Here is a 20,258-nt window from a genome sequence, read left to right as displayed (position 1 = left end):
GGCTCAGACGGTAAAGCATCTGCCTGCAATGTGGGAGATCCAGGTTCAATCCCTGGGTTAGGAAGATCCCCTGGAGAAGGAAATGGCAACCCACTCCAGTACTCTTGCCTAGAAAATTCCATGGATGGAGGAGCTTGGTGGGCTACAGTCCATGGGGTCACAAAGAGTCAGACATGACTGAGCGACTTCACATACTTCACATAACCTAATGTAATAGTATCCTGGATCACAAAGTAGATAAAAGTAAGAAAAAGACTAAGGCCAAAGATTTGGAACTAGTTTTCTTTAGCACTGAATTTGCAATCTTACTGAAGGAATAAGTTTCAAGCTTCAATTTTTTAAAAATTATGAACACTTAAAAATTTTCAAATAATACAAAACATCAAAACACAATAAAATATTCCAGGTATATATAGCAATGTACGTCTCAATGTATGCCTGAATATACATATATAGATATATTCCTTATCACTGCTTTCTTTATACATAAATATTTACAATATATTTTATTGATTCTACACTTCATAACAATATAAAATCACTAACACTAGCACATGCATACTTATCTCATTTTTAAACATCAATCTTCAACATTTAAAATTCACTTTCAGGTTACAAAATTTTAAAAAGGCACACCTGTTCTGTTGTCATCTGTACTGCAGCATGAACTGGCATACTGTAGCTTGGTCCAGCTCTTCCAGTGCCCCAACCACTTTCCAAACTGAACCCTAAAGCTATAATTTACAAAATGAAAGAATACAAAATTATCTTTTAGTAAATTGTTTTTAAAGCTTGTCTAATAAGCTAAATTAAAACTTTCCTTAATATATGTTTTAAACATTTTAAAGGTAAATTTCCAAGGTCATTCAAAAAATACATTAAAAGAATTTCACGATTTGAACTTTTGAAACACAAATAATACTTTTTCATTCTCTATTAGGAAATTATTTTTATCTATTACTTATTAAAAAGAATGTTTAAAATCAGGGATTTCCAGGTATCATCACTGGGAGAAATCTGGGGAGGGCCCTCCCTGTACATTTTTCTGTGTGTGTGCAACCTCCTATGAATCTATTGTTACTTCAAAACAAAGAAAAGAAATTCAGGGATCTCCTTAAAAATAGTCCTAAAAAAGAACTTGGAGGCTTCAGTACTAATTGGTCAACCAAACTCAAAACTATTACTTAAGAGAATAAATGTTTTATAATTCTGGCATCTTACAGTATCAAAATAATAGTACATTAAACCCTAAACTTACATTTTGGTGCAGGTCCCAATTTAAATCCACGTTTCTTTAACTCATCTAAAACTGCTTTTCTATTTTCTTCTTTTCCCCAAAATGTCATTTGCAGAGGCATGGTAAAAGTATTGTTTGCACCAAAAGGAACTACCCTATTATAATTAAGGGAAAAAAATGAGAAGTTAATAGTTATTTTTTTACATTTAATTTTAAGTCCCATTAAGAATCATGTTAAATAACTGTCACGTGCAAATTTTACTTGGAAGTAAAACAGAGAGAGATTGTGGAGGACATAGAAGCCTAGAGTGCTACAGTCCACGGGGTTGCAAAGAGTCGGACATGAATGAGCAACTGAACAACAACAAAAAGTATCTAACTGGGCAGACTAGCAAGAAAAAGAACATGGAGGAGGACCAATAATGAGAAGGTAAGGGCAGTTTTTAGGATCAGAATGCCAGAAGAAACTGAGATAGAAGTGTTTAAATACATAAGATAACCTATTACCAAGGTTGTAAGATAAGTAAAATAGTAAGTTTACTTGAGAAGGTAGAGCTTTCACTAACAGAACCACTGCGTGTAGCAACCCAATCTGAGAAAATGGGGAATGATTTCAAAGAATTATTTCTGATTCAGGATTTATTGAAAGTTTACTCTCAACATCTGAAAAGCCTGAGAAAGGAAATGAACTGAAAAAGGAGAAAACAAGTAAATAAGTGAGAAGACACTGCTAAGTATTTATCTTCCAAACTCACCTTTAAATATTCTAAACAATCTACACTAAACTTTAGATCACAAACATAAATGCATACAAAACATAACCAAGGAGACTGAGTTTTAAAAAAGGAACAGGTGGTAAAACTAAGAAGGGATATGCCTAATTAATGCAACAGCTGCTACCTAGCTCCAGTCAAATGATGTCAAGTGGAAATCAGTATCCTGCATTACCAGATCTTCCATTTATCAAGAGAAAACTTTGTAAAAAATGTTTTATAATTAGGGAAAAAATAATATGCATAAAATGCAGAACATCCAGATATTTTAATACTGGAAATAACTGAAAAAATTTAAACACTGCAGGCAAAATCAAACTCATCTGGAACTGATCACAGACTATCAGCTTACAACCAGATTTAAACAAACATTCCCAAACTTCTAAAATCAATACACTAAAAGGCCTTTTTTTCTCCTCAAAAAAATTAGAGATACCAAGGGAACATTTCATGCAAAGATGGGCACAATAAAGAACAGAATTGGTATGGACCTAACAGAAGCAGAAGATATTAAGAAGAGGTGGCAAGAATACACAAAAGAACTATACAAAGAAGATAACCACCAAAGATAACAAAGAAGATAAACCCAGATAACCACGATGGTGCGATCACTCACCTAGAGCAAGACATTGTGGGCAGTCAGGTGGGCCTTAGGAAGTATCACTACGAACAAAGCCAGTAGAAATGACAGAATTCCAGCTGAGCTATTTCAAAGACTAAAAGATGATGCTGTGAAAGTGCTGCACTCAATATGCCAGCAAATTTGGAAAACTCAGCAGTGGCCACAGGACTGGAAAAGGTCAGTTTTCATTCCAATCCCAAAAAAAGGCAATGCCAAATAATGTTCAAACTACTGCACAATTAAACTCATTTCACACACTAGCAAGGTCATGCTCAAAATGCTCCAAGCGAAGCTTCAATAGTACGTGAACCGAAAACTTCTGGATGTACAAGCTCGATTTAGAAAAGGCAGAGGAACCAGAGATCAAATTGCCAACATCCACTGGATCATAGAAAAAGCAAGAGAATTCCAGAAAAACATCTGCTTCATTGACTATGCTAAAGCCTGTGTGGATCACAACAAACTGGAAAATTCTTTAAGAGATGGGAATACCAGACCACCTTACCTGCCTCCTAAGAAATATGTACACAAGGTCAAGAACCAACACTCAGAATCGGACATGAAACAACCGACTGGTTCCAAACTGGGAAAGGAGTACGTCAAGGCTGTATACTGTCACCCTGCTTATTTAACTTATATGCAGAGTACATCATGCAAAATGCCAGGCTGGATGAAGCACAAGCTGGAATCAAGATTGCTAGGAGAACTATGAATAACTTTACACATGCAGATGATACCATCCTTATGGCAGAAAGCGAAGAGAAACAAAAGAGCCTCTTGATGAAAGTGAAAGAGGAGAGTGAAAAAGCTAGCTTAAAACTCAACATTCAAAAAACTAAAATCATGGTGGACAAAGGTCCATCTAGTTAAAGCTATGGGTTTTTCCAATAGTCACATATAGATGTGAAAGTTGGACCAAAAAGAAGGCTGAGTGCTGAAGAACTGATGCTTTTGCACTGTGGTGTTGGAGAAGATACTATAGAGTCCCTTGGAGAGCAAGAAGATCAAACCAGTCAATTGTAAAGAAAATCAACCCTGAATATTCACACTGGATGAACTCATGCCAAAGCTGAAGCTCCAATACTTTGGCCAACTGATGCGAAGAGCCCACTCATTGGAAAAGATCCCGATGCTGGGAAAGATAGAAGCCAGGAGGAGAAGGGAACAACAGAGGATGAGACGGTTGGATGGCATCACCGACTCAATGGACATGAGTTTGAGCAAGCGCTGGGAGGTGGTAAAGGACAGGTAAGGCTGGCGTGCTGCAGTCCATGGGGTCGCAAAGAGTCAGACATGACTGAGTGACTGAACAACAACAAAAAGGCTTTTTTTCCTAAAAGATTGTGTGGACTTTCTAATATTTGAACCAAAGTCTCTTTTTCTCCATGGTAATAATTTACCAGGAAAGTGAGGGAATAGCTATCTAATGGTTAGGGTAGTGCAGGCAGATGATAAAATTAAAACATTTATTGAACATATACTAAAGGTATAGTCACAGAAGTTGTCAGAGCAACTATACATATCCTTAAATTCAAGATCACCACAATTCACAATTATTAAAACTAAACTCTAAAAGTGCATTACCCTTCAATTTGTGCCAATTTGTTGTCCATGATATAGGCCAAGGCAGCTGCAAGATCTTTCTTTATATGACCAACCTGATTTCCATTCACATTGTTTACTTTAATTGCATTCTTATCATAGGGGTTATTCGGCTCTCGTTGTAATGCAACCATTTCATTATTATTAACCTAATAAAAGTAAACAGATGTTATAAATAATAAATATATGATAGATTTCACTGTACTTTATCTGGGATTTCCATTCATTTTTTTAATGCTTGCTGAGTAACACCACACATAAGAAATGTACATTTTCTTAGACTCATATTTCTATAGAAATATTAGAGAATATATTTTAAAATAATTCTTTTGCAGTATTTTCCTAATTTACATTAATTGGAAAGTTAAAAAAATCCTTGATATATAAAAGGTATAATCAAAACAGATACACATTATATAAAATTCCCAACATAACTTCAAAAACAGATAATCTCTTGAATGCTTATTACATACTAAACATTGTTCTAAGTACCTTATACAGACTGACTTTCAAAACTGTCACAACCCTACTGGTAGGTCTTATCATTATCTCCATTTTGCAGATGAAGACACTAAAGCACAGGGAAGTTAAGTAACTTGTCCAAGGTCATAAAGTTAATAAGTAGCAGAGCTTAGAATTTGAATCCAGGCAGGCTGGTTCCTAAGCCTAAGTTCTCCAGAATCTGAAAGGGGAAAAAGGTATTAATTTTAAGTCAGAATGGAAGGGGATCAAGAAAACACATCCAGCCTTCAACTCCTGCCATTATCTGATTCCACTTAATTAAAAACTGCCAATTTTCTAATTGAAAATGAAAGAGTAAAGATTTCCAAAAATTGTCTCTTCCATAAAAGCAATAAAAAATCTGGCAAAAACTGAATCAACTTTTTCAGAACTCTGGAAACTAACCTAAGTGTCACAGAAACCTGGGGAGTCTTAATTCAAGAAAACAGCTGAGTATCAATGCCCTAGTCTCATCTCCAGCTCTCAGTTCATGATAGCCTTTTGAAACAGAACAACCTGCTGGAATTTTCAGTGCAGCCTGGTAGTTACCAGAGTAAGCATACTGAAGTAGAATCTTCCAAAGATTCATTTCTATACAATTGTCATTTGAGTGGTATGGTGGTTCCCTAGAAGACTCCCACTTACAAAGCTGTTTCTGCCTGACCTCTGAACTAACCCAGTACATAAAACCTTCTCCCTCCGGTGGGTGTTTATAAAAAACAATTTTACAGGGATCTCCCTGGTGGTCCAGTGGTCAAGACTCCACATTCCCAACACAGGGGCCCAAGTTCAATCCCTCGTTAGGGAACTAGATCCAACATGCCACAACTAAAAACTAGTACAGCCAAGTAAATAAATAAAAATATTTTTTAAAAAATTTACAAGCAATGACTAATAGCTGAGGCAAACAAAACAATAACCAAAGAGTTTAAAAGGAAAAAGCGGAAAATAAGATATCCATAGGGGCTTTGAAAAGCTCCAGCATATTCCTGGGAATCTAGAAGGGCAAAACCAAGCACATGGCTATTTGCATGCCCAGCATTGTGCACATGTTCAAGAAAGACCTGAGAGGCCCTAAACTCTTACCTCTGGCTAAACTTGAAGATCTGAACAGGCAGAAGATAAAGGCTAAGTCACAGTTGTTGACTATCAGTCTGAGTGTTGAAGGAGTGCCCCAAATGCACACAGGTCCTCTCAGTAAAGACTGGGAAATTTACTGGTTCTAGTTCAATCATTAGCTGACCACTAGTTTGGCCACCTCATGAGAAGAGTTGACTCACTGGAAAAGACTCTGATGCTGGGAGGGATTGGGGGGCAGGAGGAGAAGGGGATGACAGAGGATGAGATGACTGGACGACATCACTGACTCGATGGACGTGAGTCTGAGTGAACTCCGGGAGGTGGTGATGGACAGGGAGGCCTGGCATGCTGTGATTCATGGGGTCACAAAGAGTCGGACACAACTGAGTGACTGAACTGAACTGAAGCTAACCAAATACAGCTATCAGTCGCCATAGACAGCAGAAACTTTTACAAGGTTAATTTAGAAAAGTTACTAAACAAACAATAATTACTAAAATCAATAACAACCAGTAACTATGAGGAGAAAGAAGAATATGATTTTGAGAGTTTCCACATTATTTTGTTGTTGTTGTTCACATTCTTTATCTCATGTAGATTATTCTTTTAATTGAAGTATAGTTGATCTACACTGCTGTGCTAGTTTCACGTGTACAATAGTGATTCAGTTATACATATATATATGTATATATATACATACACACATATTTATATGTATAAAATCTGTATTATTTTTCATATTCTTTTCACTTAAAAGTCATTACAAAATGTCGTGTACAGGTCCCTGTCCTATATGGTAGGTGCTTATTGGTTCTACAGTAGTGTGTACATTTAATCCCAAACTCCTAATTTATCTCTCCCCCACTTCCCTTTTGGTAACTATGTCTTTGGACCTATTTCTGTTTCGTAAATAAGTTCATTTTTATCTTTTTTTTAGATTCCATGTATAAGTGATGTCATATAATACTTGTCTATCTCTGTCAGGTTTACTTCACTTAGTATGATAATCTTTAGGTCCATCCATGTTGCTGCAAATGGCATTATTTCATTCTTTCTTATGGCTGCATAATATTTCACTGTACAGATATACTATATTTTCTTTATCCATCCATCTGCTGATTGACATTTAGGTTGCTTCCATGTCCTGGGTATTGAAAATACTGCTGCGATGAACATTAGGCTGCACAAATCTTTTCAAATTATAGTTTTCCTCAGATATATGCCCAGGAATGGGACTGCAGGATGATTTAGAGTTGTCACATTATTCAAAGTGTCTAATTTTCAACAACAAAAAAAACATGAGACATGCAAAGAAATGAGAAAGTATATCCACACATAGGAAAAATGCTATCAATTACCTATCCCTCAGGGAGCACAGATAACAACTAGAAAAAAACTTAAAGTTTTAATTTTAAATATGTTCAAAGACCTAAAGCAAACCATTTCTAAAGAGCTAAAGAAAAGCATGAGAACTATGTCTTGACATACAGAAATCTGGAGTCAAAAAAGTACATAGTTACCTAAAGTTTAAAATTCACTAGAGAGGACCAAACAGCAGATATGAGCAGGCAGAAGAAAGAATCAATGAAGCTGATGATAGGTCAACTGAGACTATGTCTGAGGAAAAGTCAGAGAACAGAAAAAAAAAAAAAAGAATGAAGAAATATGAACAGATCCTATGGGACAATAGCAGCATACCAACACACACAGAGTCTCAGAAGGAGGGAAGAAAAAACGGTAGAGAAAACATGTGAAAAAGTCAAAGCCAAAAACTTCCCAAATTTGATGAGAAAAACATTAATCTACATATTTAAGAAACTGAACAAATTCCAAGTAAAAAACACTTAGACTTCAAACCCAGACACATCATAATCAAACTGCGGAAAGAACACTGAAAACAACAGAAAGAAGCACCGCATCACATACAGGGGCTCCTAAAGAAGATTAACAACCGATTTCTCACCAGAAACCATGGAGGCCAGAATACAGTGGGATAACTTCTCAAAGTGCTAAAAGGAAAAAATTCAACCAAGAATTCTTTATCTGGCAAAATTATCCTTCAAAAATGAAGAAGAAATTAAGAAACTGAGAGAATCTATCACTTGCCGACTGCTCCACAAGAAATATTAAGACCTTCAGGCTGAAATCAAAGCCACTAGACAGTAACATTTGTGAATATGTGAAGAAATAAAAAGTACAACCAAAGGTAAATGTAAATACAGGTAAATGTAAAAGACAGTGTGAAATTTCTGGTTGTAACTTTTTTCTCCTCACTGATTTAAAACAACATAAACAATCATTTTAAACCTGTATTGATGAATATACAATGTATATAAAGATTTAATTCGTATGATAACAGCACAGAAGAGTGGGAAAGACGACAATGGAACTATTTTAAAGCAAAGTTTTTATAAACAATTAAAAGTAACTTGGCACAAATCCAAACTTATGAATTAAGATAACTGCAATTCCCATAGGCGTTAGTAGTAGTTTCTTAGTAGAAAACAACTCAAAATATAGAACAAAAGAAACAAGGGAACTATTATATATTTAACACAAAAGAAGACAGTAATGGAGGCCAGACCCAAGGGTTATGTATTGTATGATTCTTTTTATATGAAATGTCTAAAGTAAGTAAATCCACAGAAACAGAACATAAATTAATGGATGCCATGGGCTAAGAGAAGAGAGAAATAAGGGTGATTACTTATAATAGTAATAGTATACTATAAAAGTAATAGTATAAGGTTTTTTGGAATGATGAAAATATTCTGCAATCAGACAGTGGGGATCATTGTACAACCTTGTGAATATCTAAAAACCACTGAATTGTACACTTAAAAATGATAAATTTTATGGTATGTGAATTACCTCAATTTTTTAAATTGCCTGAAAAATATGCAGGAAAGCTGCTTAAATCTCCCAGTATCTGTCTACTGACTTAAGAGACTACAGTCTGACTAACCAGATTATCAGACAAATATTACTCCTTCAAGATATTCTGTGAGGCATAATTCTGTTTTCTATCAGCCCACCTTCCCCATGCCACTCTTAAAGCATGATCTTCTTTAAACCATATTAACGCAAATTACAGGAAATAAATAACCAAAAAGTAGGGCAAAATGTGGAGACTATAAAAACAAAGAAAATATGATCCAAGCACAAGACAAAAAAGGATATATTAAAACAAGATTAAGACAACAAAAGGAATCAGGACTAATTATAACAGTATTTTTAGACAAGAAATAATCTACTTTATTATAAAGGCTTTGAAGGGTCAAGAAATAAAACATGTAAACATAAGCAAATGAAAAACATTTTTAAAAAGTTAAAAATGTATAATGCCAATTTAAATAACAAAACCTAGGAGATACAGCCAACACAGTACTTTGAAGAACATTTAAAAGATTAAAAGCTTTTATTATTAAGATTAAAATTAAGCATTCAAATCAAGAATCCAAAACTAAAATAAAATGAACCTCAGGAAAATAGGATAACAGAATATATAAATCAATGAAGAAAGAAAGATGATAATCATTAAAAAAAAAATTCAAGAAAGATTACACGAAAAGATGAAACAGATAAATCTCTATTGAGGCTAATCAATAAAAAATAAGAATAGACACAAACACATAACACAAACAATGAAAACAGGAATACAACCATAAACATAGTCAAAATATTTTTAAGTATAAATGACTATTATGCAAATTTTGTGGCAATAAATTTGAAAATATAAATGGAAGCTTTTCGATAAAAATATAAATTGCAAAAACTGACTCAAGAAGTATCTTAATTATGCTGAGTTTGAATGAAACCAGACTTAAAAAGTACATATTGTATGATTCAATGCATATGAAGCTCTTGAGAATTCCCTGGCAGTCTAGTGGTTAGGACCCCATGCTTCCACTGCAGGGGTCACAGGTTTGATCCCTGGGCATGGAACTAAGACCCGCATGACTCAGGGAACATCAAAAAAACAAAAAATAAAACAATTTATATGAAGTTCTAGAACAGGCTAAACTATTTACAGTTATAGAAATCAGACTGATGGTTCTTAGGGCAAAGGCAGGGAAGAATGACTACAACAGAATACAAGGGAACTTTCAGGGGTAATGGAAATGATCCATATGTTGATGGGGTAATGATTATTAGGTATATATATATATTTGTTAAAACTCAGAATCATGTATTTACAATGTTTGCATTTAAAAAAATATATATAAATCACATCTCAATAAAGCATAAAAAAGTTGAAAATAATAAATAAAAAGTATACAAAGATAAATACCTCAATTTTTATTTCAATATTTTTATCAGTGATCAACTCCAAAATGTCCATCAAGAAAATAAAAGGTACAATAAATATTTGTATTGAAAAGACATTATTCCTAATATTTTACTTTAAAAAAGGTGGTAATAAAAAAATAAAATAAAATAAAAAAGGTAATAACATATATAATACGATCCTCATTTTTGTTAATATATAATAAGATTTCAATTCATATGCATGTGCTCTCAAAGTAAAGTGTGGTTCTGGACTGAGGGAGACTTACTACTTTTTCTTTTAGCCATTTAAAAATGATAAATGTGTAGTACTTATAAAGTAATACACACTTTATAAAATTAAAAAATTAAGCAATAATAAATTTTAGTCAGCCCAGATCAGCCCATCACATTTTTAATAGCTTACCAGTGTCACAGAAATTATTCTAAGATCAACAAATAGTGATTGTTCTATAATAAAAAACAACCATGATTTAATGGTTGTTTAAATTTAAAATAATTTAAAAACAATATTTAGTTTGGAAAAACTTCACAAATCTAAAATAGGAAAGTCCTGAAATGAGTATGAGAGCCGGAGAACAGATGGGATACATGAACTTAGAACTGACAGACTTCAGGAGAAAAACAGAAAAGAAAAACTACTTCAGAATTAAAGAATAAGGACTTCCCTGGTAGCCCAATGGTTATGACTCTGTGCTTCCACTGAAGGAGCACAAGTTCAAAGCCTGGTTGGGGAATTAAGATTCTGCCTGTCACACAGTGCAGTCAAAAAAAAAAAAACTTGTATACAGAATTAAAGAATAAAGTAGAAAGAACACAAAAGTGAACAGATCTTGTTAAAAAAAACATGGTAAGGGAAATAAATGATGAAAAGAGAAAAGTGAAAAAACATGATAAAAATGATCTCAGAGGAAGTAATTGGCATATGTATATGCACAGAAGATCTAATACAGAAAGAGCAGAATGGAGTACTCTGAAGAAAAGAACAAGCTTTGAAACAAAAACCATTTAAAACTATAATTAGGACTTCCCTAGCGGTCCAGTGGTTAAGAATCTGCCAATACAGGGAACACAAGTTTGATTTCTGGTCTGGGAAGATTCCACTCATTGAGGGGCAACTAAGCCTGTATGCCTTCTTGCCTGGAGAATCCCAGGGACAGGGGAGCCTGGTGGGCTGCCGACTATGGGGTCGCACAGAGTCGGACACGAGTGAAGCGACACAGCAGCAGCAGCAGCAAGCCTGTACGGCACAACTACTGAGACTGCTCTCTAGAGACGGTGCTCCAAAAGAAGAAAAGACACCGCAGTGAGAAGCTCAGGTAGCACAACTACATAAAGTCCATGCACAGCAACGAAGATCCAGGGCAGCCAAAAAAAAAAAACCTATAATTAAAGTTTTCTGAAATAGAAGAAAACAAAGTTACAGAACAATCAACACTAAGACATTCCCTAATGAAAATTACGGGACTTCTAATTCACTTATATAGGAGAGAGATTATATTGGCATTTCACCAACAATATCTTATACAACATCAAGATATCATGGGCTTCCCTGGTGGCTCAGTAGTGAAGAGTCCACCTCCAATGCAGGAGACACAAGTTTGATCCTTGATATCACCAGGAGGATCCCACATGCCATGCAGCAGCTAAGCCCATTCGCCACAACCGCTAAGCCTGTGTGCTAGAGCCCAGGAACCAAAACTACTGAGCCCACTTGCCCCAGCAATTGAAGCCCATGCATCCTAAGGCACATGCTCTGCAACAAGAGAAGCCACCACAATGAGAAACTTGCACATCACAACTAAAGTGTTGCCCCCACTCTCTGCAACTAGAGAAAAGTCCATGCAGCAACAAAGACCCTTCACAGGCAAAAATAAATAAAAATTTTTTAAAAAAGATATCATGGAGAGAAAATGAGTCAAGGATTTTATATTCAACCAAACTGTCCTTGAAGTGTATCACAATTACAAATATACAAAATCTCAGGAAATATTGTTGCTTATTAAGGAATCTCCTAGACAACACACTTCAACACATTTCAGACAACCACAAAATGATTTGAGAAGCTCTAATATTATAAAGAAAATATGAGAGGACAAAACACTAGACAAATGGAATTCTTCCCCAAGGAATCTCCTGCAAAACATACCTTACACAACCAAAAAATGATTTGAGAAGCTTCAACATAAGAAAAATATGGGAGAACGAAAGAACTGGTAAATCAAATTTCCACAGAACAATATAAGCAGCTTATGCAATAAATCAACGACATAAAACAAAGAGTAGGGAGGTGATTTACATAATAACCAAAGATACTATTATTAACTTGTTTTGATCCTAATTCAAAAAAATTAATTATAAAAGACATTTTAACCAATTAAGAAAACTGGTCATATACTAGCTACTGGATATAAAAGGGAATTATTATTAATTTTGCTAAGTACAACAATGATGTAAGAAAATGTCTGACTTTTTTAGAGATACACACACACTTAAATGTGTAAAGTGATACAGTTGGAATTTTTAGTACCAAAGGAAAAAAGTTATGAAGCAAATGTGCAAAAAAATTGTTAACTACTGAATCTGGATCATGGATATATGGAATTTTACTGTATTATTCTACTTTTATGCATGTCTGAAATTTTTCAAAATTAAAAAAACTAGATATACCATCCAGATAACATAGAGGCATACTAGGCAACCATAACAAAGACAACTGCTTTTTCTGTCTTTGTCTCTGTTCTCACACACTCACACACATACAAAGCAGAGAATAGAGACACAAAAAGAGAAACAGAGGAAGAAAGAAAAGGACCTATAAAAGACAAGTCCCTTATCTAGCATCTTCCTAACTTAAAAAAAAAGTGTAGAAATGCGCTCAGGGACAGAAGTGAAAGCAATTAACTGACTTAGAAGTCACTTTGCAAACAGTATTTGTGCTTTTCTGGCAAAGCGTTTAACCTCCCTGAGCTTTAGTTCTTCAGTTCCTGAAATGGGATAATAGGTGTTCCATCTACCACAGAGACAGTGTAGTGATCAAATGAGACTACACAGGAAACAGTGCTTTGTATACTGTAACCTTGATATAAAAGTAAGAGAACATTAATAATTATTTATCTCTTGCCCAGATATATTTCAATTATTTAAATATTTACTGCACATATCACCTAATTCTTATTTTCTAGGTTAATAACATCACATCACATCAACTTAATATCTAATGCTATACTCACTACTCCTGTGTAATAGCGTAGTCCAACGACATGGCCTCTCAAAGTTCCAAATAAAACTGAATCTAACTCTTCATCACTTGTTAGGAAGTCATCTGGAGGAATAATATCTTGAAATTCAAAACGAGGAAAGAAAGTTGGATATGAGAGGCGTGGAAAATTTCCATGGACTCCATACTGGACAGTCTGCAAGTACTTCCAAACAGGATCTCTATTTAAAAAAAAAAAAAAAAAGGCACAAAAATACAATATTTAACCAAACAGTCCTCAAAGACCATACCATATTTAAAGGCCAACTGCTTTCTCACACTTTATTTCAACAAAATAAATCTAATATGGGAAGTGCTGTATAGAGATGAATCTCGTTCCTCTGGCTAAAGCAAGGATTGGAGTGAGTGGGGGAGGTTACTAGAAACCTTACCTGTTCAATAATGCGTCTTCTACCCACAGGTATTCAAAGTGAAAACACCAGTAAGGGTTCACAAACCTTACTTAGTCACAATCCCTTACTTAAACTGAAAAATAATGTGATGTCTGTAATTAATTTTACACCAAAATTTCAATATTGAGCTAGAAGAAACTCGAAAATATAGAACCATTTTTTACATGAAGCCACTTACAGCTTTACAAATAATACATTCAGCATCCATTACTTGAATTATTCCCTTCGAAGATAACCCTTCTTTTATTCAGGAATCTAAACCGTGCCATCATGGGAAGCTAACCCCAAGCCTCCCACTCCCGTTGGTTAAAGGGTAACCTCAACCCCTAGATGGAAAACTGTTTCCGGAACGAATATGTAAACCGAATCGGACAATGAAAAGTAACAGGCAGTTGGCTGGGGCCTTCCAGAAAGCTTCCACTTTTCTGGAACGGATAGAAGCTATTTCCCCTGCGTTTTCCTCGAACGTCGCGCACACCGCTTTTGGCTCCTCTGCAGATAGATATTTGCACGTCTGTGCATACACATCAACTGCGAGGTGCTTGGGGAGAAGCTGTCTTACCCAGCCCTTTCTGCCGAGCACAATGCCCAGCGCACAGTGGGTATCTGATAGGTGTTTCGCGGAATAAAGTACAGGTTGAGACACCGGGTAAGGAGTGAGCTTAGAGCCCCAGGTTCCCCAAATCCCTTGACAAATATTTCCCCAAGGCTCTAGCTGGAGACTCGCCCGAGGATCCTCCCCTCTGCATTTATTTCTCCCGCGGCTATATGAGCCGCCAGCAGGACGAACAGCAGCTGCACAGCTCGCGCCCCGAAGGAGAAGGAAACGCTGGGAAGGTTGCGTTCATTTCAGGACTCTTCTAGACGGTTACCGCCGGCGCCCCACCCCCCCTCCGCCCCCTTCACCTCTTGAACATCCAGGACATGGCGCTGAGTGCGTGACGAGCGGAACACTCAGACGCCCAGGATCGTTCTCAAGCCGCCTAAATAAGCCTCCTTCCAGGCCTCGCGGCCGAAAAGCCGGTGACAAGTTCCGAGCGCCGGAGCGACAGCCCACTCCACGAGAGTAAGACGCCCCGAAATCTAGTCAGACGTCTACAGTACCGTCTGCTTCCAGCGACAATTTGAGTGACTAGCGACGCTTTGTGACTGGCATCCGGAAAGTCCAATCCCAAGGAGGGACCTACGGAGGCAAACCAATCAAAGCAAAGGAGGGAGGGTAACTCCGCCCCGCGCAGCGATTCAAAGACTGGGGGGTGGTCCCAGCTGCAGGGGTGGTTCCATCCGGGTTCTTCCCCGCCCCCAAAACAGGGCGCGGGAAAGCCACGCGACCCCATTAGCACGACTGTGGTGTTCAAGGCATTCGCGGTTCCTCTGATTACCACCTCAAACAGAGGGCAACAACTCCCCTTTCCGCTGTTTTCCTCAAGCCGTAAGCCTCGGCCCCATTTTTCAGGCCTTACCTCATCGTCATCCTAATTTTCTCCTCATCTAATGGCATCACTGACTCGATGGACGTGAGTTTGAGTGAACTCCGGGAGTTGGTGAAGGCCAGGGAGGCCTGGCGTGCTGCAATTCATGGGGTCGCAAAGAGTCGGACACGACTGAGCGACTGAACTGAACTGAACTGAACGTGACATGTAGTAGGGACTTCCAGTCAATAAGCTCCGCACTTTACGAACCCTACCAGCCAGATCCTTCACTTCGTTTTCTGTGGTGAATCCGGGTAGTTGCCCTCAAAATATGCCTTTTAAGCCCCACGAACGAATCAATGAGACACACCGGGTTCAGAGAGTTTAATTTCAATTTAGATTTATGGAGTTTCCGTTTCTCTTTCGCTATCGCTTTTTTTTTTTTTTTTTTTTCCTTTTAGGGAAAATTTTCACTTCTACTAGAGGAAAATCGTAGAACGGGATGAGAGCAAAAGAAGCTCGTGGGTGACTTCTGGAAGTGTCCCGGCTTCCCTTGAAGGCACGTGACTATCCCTGCAGTAAGGGAAGAAGCTGATTTTCCTCAGGGAACTGTAGGAAGAGCTCCCGCGTGCCCAATAGCCAGCTTTTGAGAGTCTGAGGAGACTCGGTACAATTCAGCTTTGAGTAGGTGGGCGAGTGGGCCGGTGCAGCCCAGGTACTGGCCAGAATGGTCTCTGCGCCTTGTCAGCCTTTTAACTGATGCAGCAGCAGCACCAGGGTGAGAAGCTGGCCTGACCTGCCCTTCGGATTAGGTGTAAATGTCAAGACAAGTGCAGGATCAAAGAGGAAAGGTATTTGAGAAAGTGATTAGTATTGACCCTCACCCTTCAAAGAATGGTCCATTTTACACTTCCATCAGCAGAGGATTTGGAGAAGGATATGGCAACCCACTCCAGTGTTCTTGCCTGGAGAATCCCATGGACAGAGGAGCCTGGGGGGTCTTCAGTCCATGGGGTGGCAGAGTCCGACATGACTGAAATGACTGCATGCACAGCAGAGTATTAGAGGTGGTCAGTGGAACAGGTTTTTAGGAGGCATTTGTTCATTATCTTAAACTATCACAATCTGTAAATATGAACCCAGTGTAGAATGAGAAGTAGAATTTGCAGCAACTCAATACTTCATTTTACTGAACATGCAGGGCATGTGAGCTTCCCTGATAGCTCAGTGGTAAAGAATCCACCTGGCAGTTCGGGGACGTGGGTTCAATCCCTGTGTCAGGAAGATCCCTTGAACGAGGACGTGGCAACCCACTCCAGTATTCTTGCCTGGAAAATACCAAGGACAGAGGAGCCTGGAGGACTACAGTCCATGGGGTTGCAGAGGGCTGGACACGACTGAGCATGACTGCACACACACACACACACACACACACACACACACACACACACACACACACACACACACACACACACACACACACACACACACACACACACACACACACACACACACACACACACACACACGGCATGTGGGATCTTACTTCCCCCACCAGGGATCCAACCCGTGTTCCTGCAGTGGAAGCACAGTCTTAACACTGGATGGCCAAGGAAGTCCCTGAAATTATTTCCGTTATTTACTTTCTTCTAGAAGTCTTAGGAGGCAAATGGCAGTATAGTTCAATTTGGGGTGTGCCAGATCTAAGTTCTTGGAAAATATGCCCCAAAGTGCCCAAATTGAAGATGTTTTGTGTATAAAGTTAATGAGGAAGTTATGCTCATCAGATTGCAGGATAAAATTTCAAATGTCACAATACAGGTAAACCTGATCCTCTCAATACTTGAAACCTGTGAGCAGTGACCATACCATGGTTAAAGAATGTGGATTGAATGAAGTAAAAATTTGCTAAAGTCAACATTTTTGTCCATATTGTCACTATTTTACATCTCAGATCTCACAGTTGAACTTCAACTTGAGCACTCTTTCACTTAATCATTATTATTTTAGTGTTTAAAAAGTGCAATGTGTACTAGTTTGATTAAAATGTTACTACACTTATAAATTCATAACTATCACATAAGATATTTTCTGAAAAATGAACTTGTAGCTAAAAAATAGAATGGCAGCTGTACAATGGCTTGCGTGTTGGACTGATGTGTAAGGAGGAGAGTGTCACAAAGAGGATAACGAGCCAGATGATATAAAAATTTAAGGTCTATGGTAGAATTTATATTTTATTTTAAATGTAATAGCCATTAAATATTTCATGCAGGAGAATGACAATCTAAATTAGGCTTAAAAAAATTCACTCTGGCAGCTCTGTGGAGAATGGATTATAGGGGAAAAGAACAGAAATGGAGAGACTGGTTAGTTAATCAGGAAATGATTGTGTCTATGTAAGAGATGATAATACCTTAGAATGGAGAAGTGATGAAGACAAGGAAAGTTTGCTAATAAATTTGGATGTGGGTGCTGAGGGAGGAGAAGGAATAAAAAATTCCTCTAACCATCTGCCTCCTAGTTACAAACATGCCTGCTCATCCTTTCTCCCTCTATGCAAATTAAACACATCACTTCCCTGTTTGATGCTATCGGCATGAAATCAAAGAATGGCATGTGTGACTTTTTATAATCTGTCCCCTACTTCCCACTCCTATCACTTCCCAACCCACGCTCCCTATAATGACCTTCGCATACATAACCACAAGACCATTCTCACACCCAACAAAATTAATAAATCAATCCTTGGTGTCTTCTAATAACTAGTTCATAATCCAATTTTCACAATTGCCATTCTCCTGCGTAAAACATTTAATGCTGTTTCCTTCTCCAGGGGATGTTCCCAACCTAGGGATCAAACCCAGGTCTCCCACATTGCAGGTGGATTCTTTATTGTCTGAGCCACCAGGGAAGCATCTACATCATAAATAATGTGGCTTTGCAATATACATATTAGAGCCTTTCAGAGATTGCCAGAAATAAGGGTTTTTCTCTACACCTCAAACAAGAAAGTAAGCTAAAAATGTTCCTTCACAGGTTCTTAACAAAATAGAATTTTGAAACCCCTGGCAAAGAAGATTCTGACTTTTCAAAAGCCTGGCTTCAATACAAAAACTTCTAAGTTTATGTCATTAACTAATGGATTCCAGAATAATATACTATGCTGGGACTTCCCTGGTGGTCCAGTGATTAAGGCTCTGTGCTTCTAATGCAGAAGGCACGGAAATTAAGATCCTGCCACGCAGTGTGCATGGTCACACTGCATGCCACGCAGTGTGACCAAAAGAAGAATATGTGATGGTGTAAAAACTTGTTTTTTCAATTCATTCATCCAAAAGAAGATAAAGACAAAAATTCAGTATAACAGAATTTTCAGGAATGATGTAGAAGAGTTCACAGAGCAAATCTCTGAGTAGCTCTTAGGATCCAGCACCACAGAGGGCTTTCCAGGTTGTGTACTGGTAAAGAATCTGCCTGCCAATGCAGGAGATTCCAGACAGCGGATTCAATCGCTGAGTTGGGAAGATCCCCTGGAGGAGGAAATGGCAAGTCCCGCCAGTATTCTTGCTTGGAAAATTCCATGGACAGAAGGGCCTGGCAAGCTACAGTCCATGCGGTCACAAAGCACCACAGAAGGAGGGATGAAAAACAGCTTAGCAAAGTTCCTGAAAATATAAGAAAGGGAAACTCTGCCTTGTTTTCCAGAGTAGCCTCAAGATTTTGCAGATCTTAGAGAGAGCCTCAGAGGCCCGAAACATGCCACGGCAGTAAAGGAGTAATTGCTAATGCTAATGAGGTGGCTCAGCTAAGGGGCCCAAAGGCAGTCCTGGAAATACTACAGGGGTCTCTTATGAGTCTCCAGGATCATGGTTCTAGCAAGCAGAACAGCAGACTGGTGCCTAAAGATGAGGTGAGATAATTTATACCAGCAATGGGTGGCTGTAGAAGACGAATGAATGAAGCCCCAAAATTAAGTCCCCTAAAGAGTAAAAGAAATAAAACTGAATTTTGAAACTTGAATTTAATTGGTATTAAGGATTCCCTGGTGGCTCAGAGGTAAAGAGTCCGCCTGCAACGCAGGAGACATGTGTTCTATCCCTGGGTTGAGAAGATACCCTGGAGAAGGAAATGGCAACCCACTCCAGTATTGTTGCCTGGAAAATCCCATGGACAAAGAAGCCTGGCAGGCTACAGTCCACGGGGTCACAAAAGAGTTAGACATGACTTAGTGACTAAACAACAACAAAGTCTTAAAATGACTGAAGTACCTGGAAGTGACTAAATCATTAGCTTCCATTAGGCAAACTGATGGGTAAGACAAATTAAGCTCAATAAAAACTTATAGTTTTGTCTTTGTGAACAGTCAGTAATTGAAATTACTACATGCTATACATCATATATGCACACATCTCAATGAATTTATATCTAGGTATTTTTAGCAGATACTTCTACTTGGTTGAATTAGGGGATTTACATTTTCTTCTTTTTGCCTATATGCATATAAATTATTCTCTATATTGAATATGTATCGCTTTTTTAATAAGAAAATAATAAAAGTTATAAACTAAATTCTTGTAAAGAAATCAAAAATTTTAACTTGCTATTTTAACAATTTTAACTTATAGAAAAGTTGTGAAATTAGCACAAAAAGTTACCTCATATCTCTTATCCCATTTACTTTTACAACATACGTAATCATAGTACAATTATCAAAATCAGGAAATCAACATTTGTACAATAGTATTTCTGAACTATTTTTTCAAATAAGGCAGAGGAAATGATAGAAAATAGTCTTTTGTAACTTATTTACCACCAAATTTTCTTACACTTATTTGGGACCCCTATAGATTTGGGGGCAGATATGTGAGTACAACAAGAACTGATAGGGTAGAGGAAGTAAGGTAAAATGAATGCCAAATAAAATTCTCTTTAATTAAATACTGCAATGAATATCAAGTGCCTGGCAATGGCACCCCACTCCAGTACTCTTGCCTGGAAAATCCCATGGATGGCGGAGCCTGGTAGGCTGCAGTCCATGGGGTCGCTAATAGTCAGACAAGACTGAGTGA

The 20,258-nt window shown here is 37.6% G+C and overlaps 1 protein-coding gene across 2 annotated transcripts in view; it reads right to left on the bottom strand.

Moving 5' to 3' along the window:
• HLTF (helicase like transcription factor) overlaps window positions 1-14,700 on the bottom strand; it is a 59,411-nt gene extending 44,711 nt beyond the window's left edge. For both annotated transcript variants that reach the window (XM_068982180.1, XM_068982261.1), the window contains exons 1-5: window positions 14,681-14,700; window positions 13,336-13,543; window positions 4,217-4,383; window positions 1,259-1,392; window positions 637-734 (exon numbers count right to left, since the gene is read on the bottom strand). In XM_068982180.1, the coding sequence (XP_068838281.1) occupies window positions 637-734; window positions 1,259-1,392; window positions 4,217-4,383; window positions 13,336-13,543; window positions 14,681-14,700 (627 nt within the window). The remainder of the gene's footprint in view (window positions 1-636; window positions 735-1,258; window positions 1,393-4,216; window positions 4,384-13,335; window positions 13,544-14,680) is intronic.
• Window positions 14,701-20,258: the final 5,558 nt, after the last annotated feature.

The sequence above is a fragment of the Capricornis sumatraensis genome, chromosome 1, assembly GCF_032405125.1.
Source record: "Capricornis sumatraensis isolate serow.1 chromosome 1, serow.2, whole genome shotgun sequence".
Lineage (NCBI taxonomy): Eukaryota > Metazoa > Chordata > Mammalia > Artiodactyla > Bovidae > Capricornis > Capricornis sumatraensis.
This window is presented reverse-complemented; position numbering and strand designations above follow the sequence as displayed.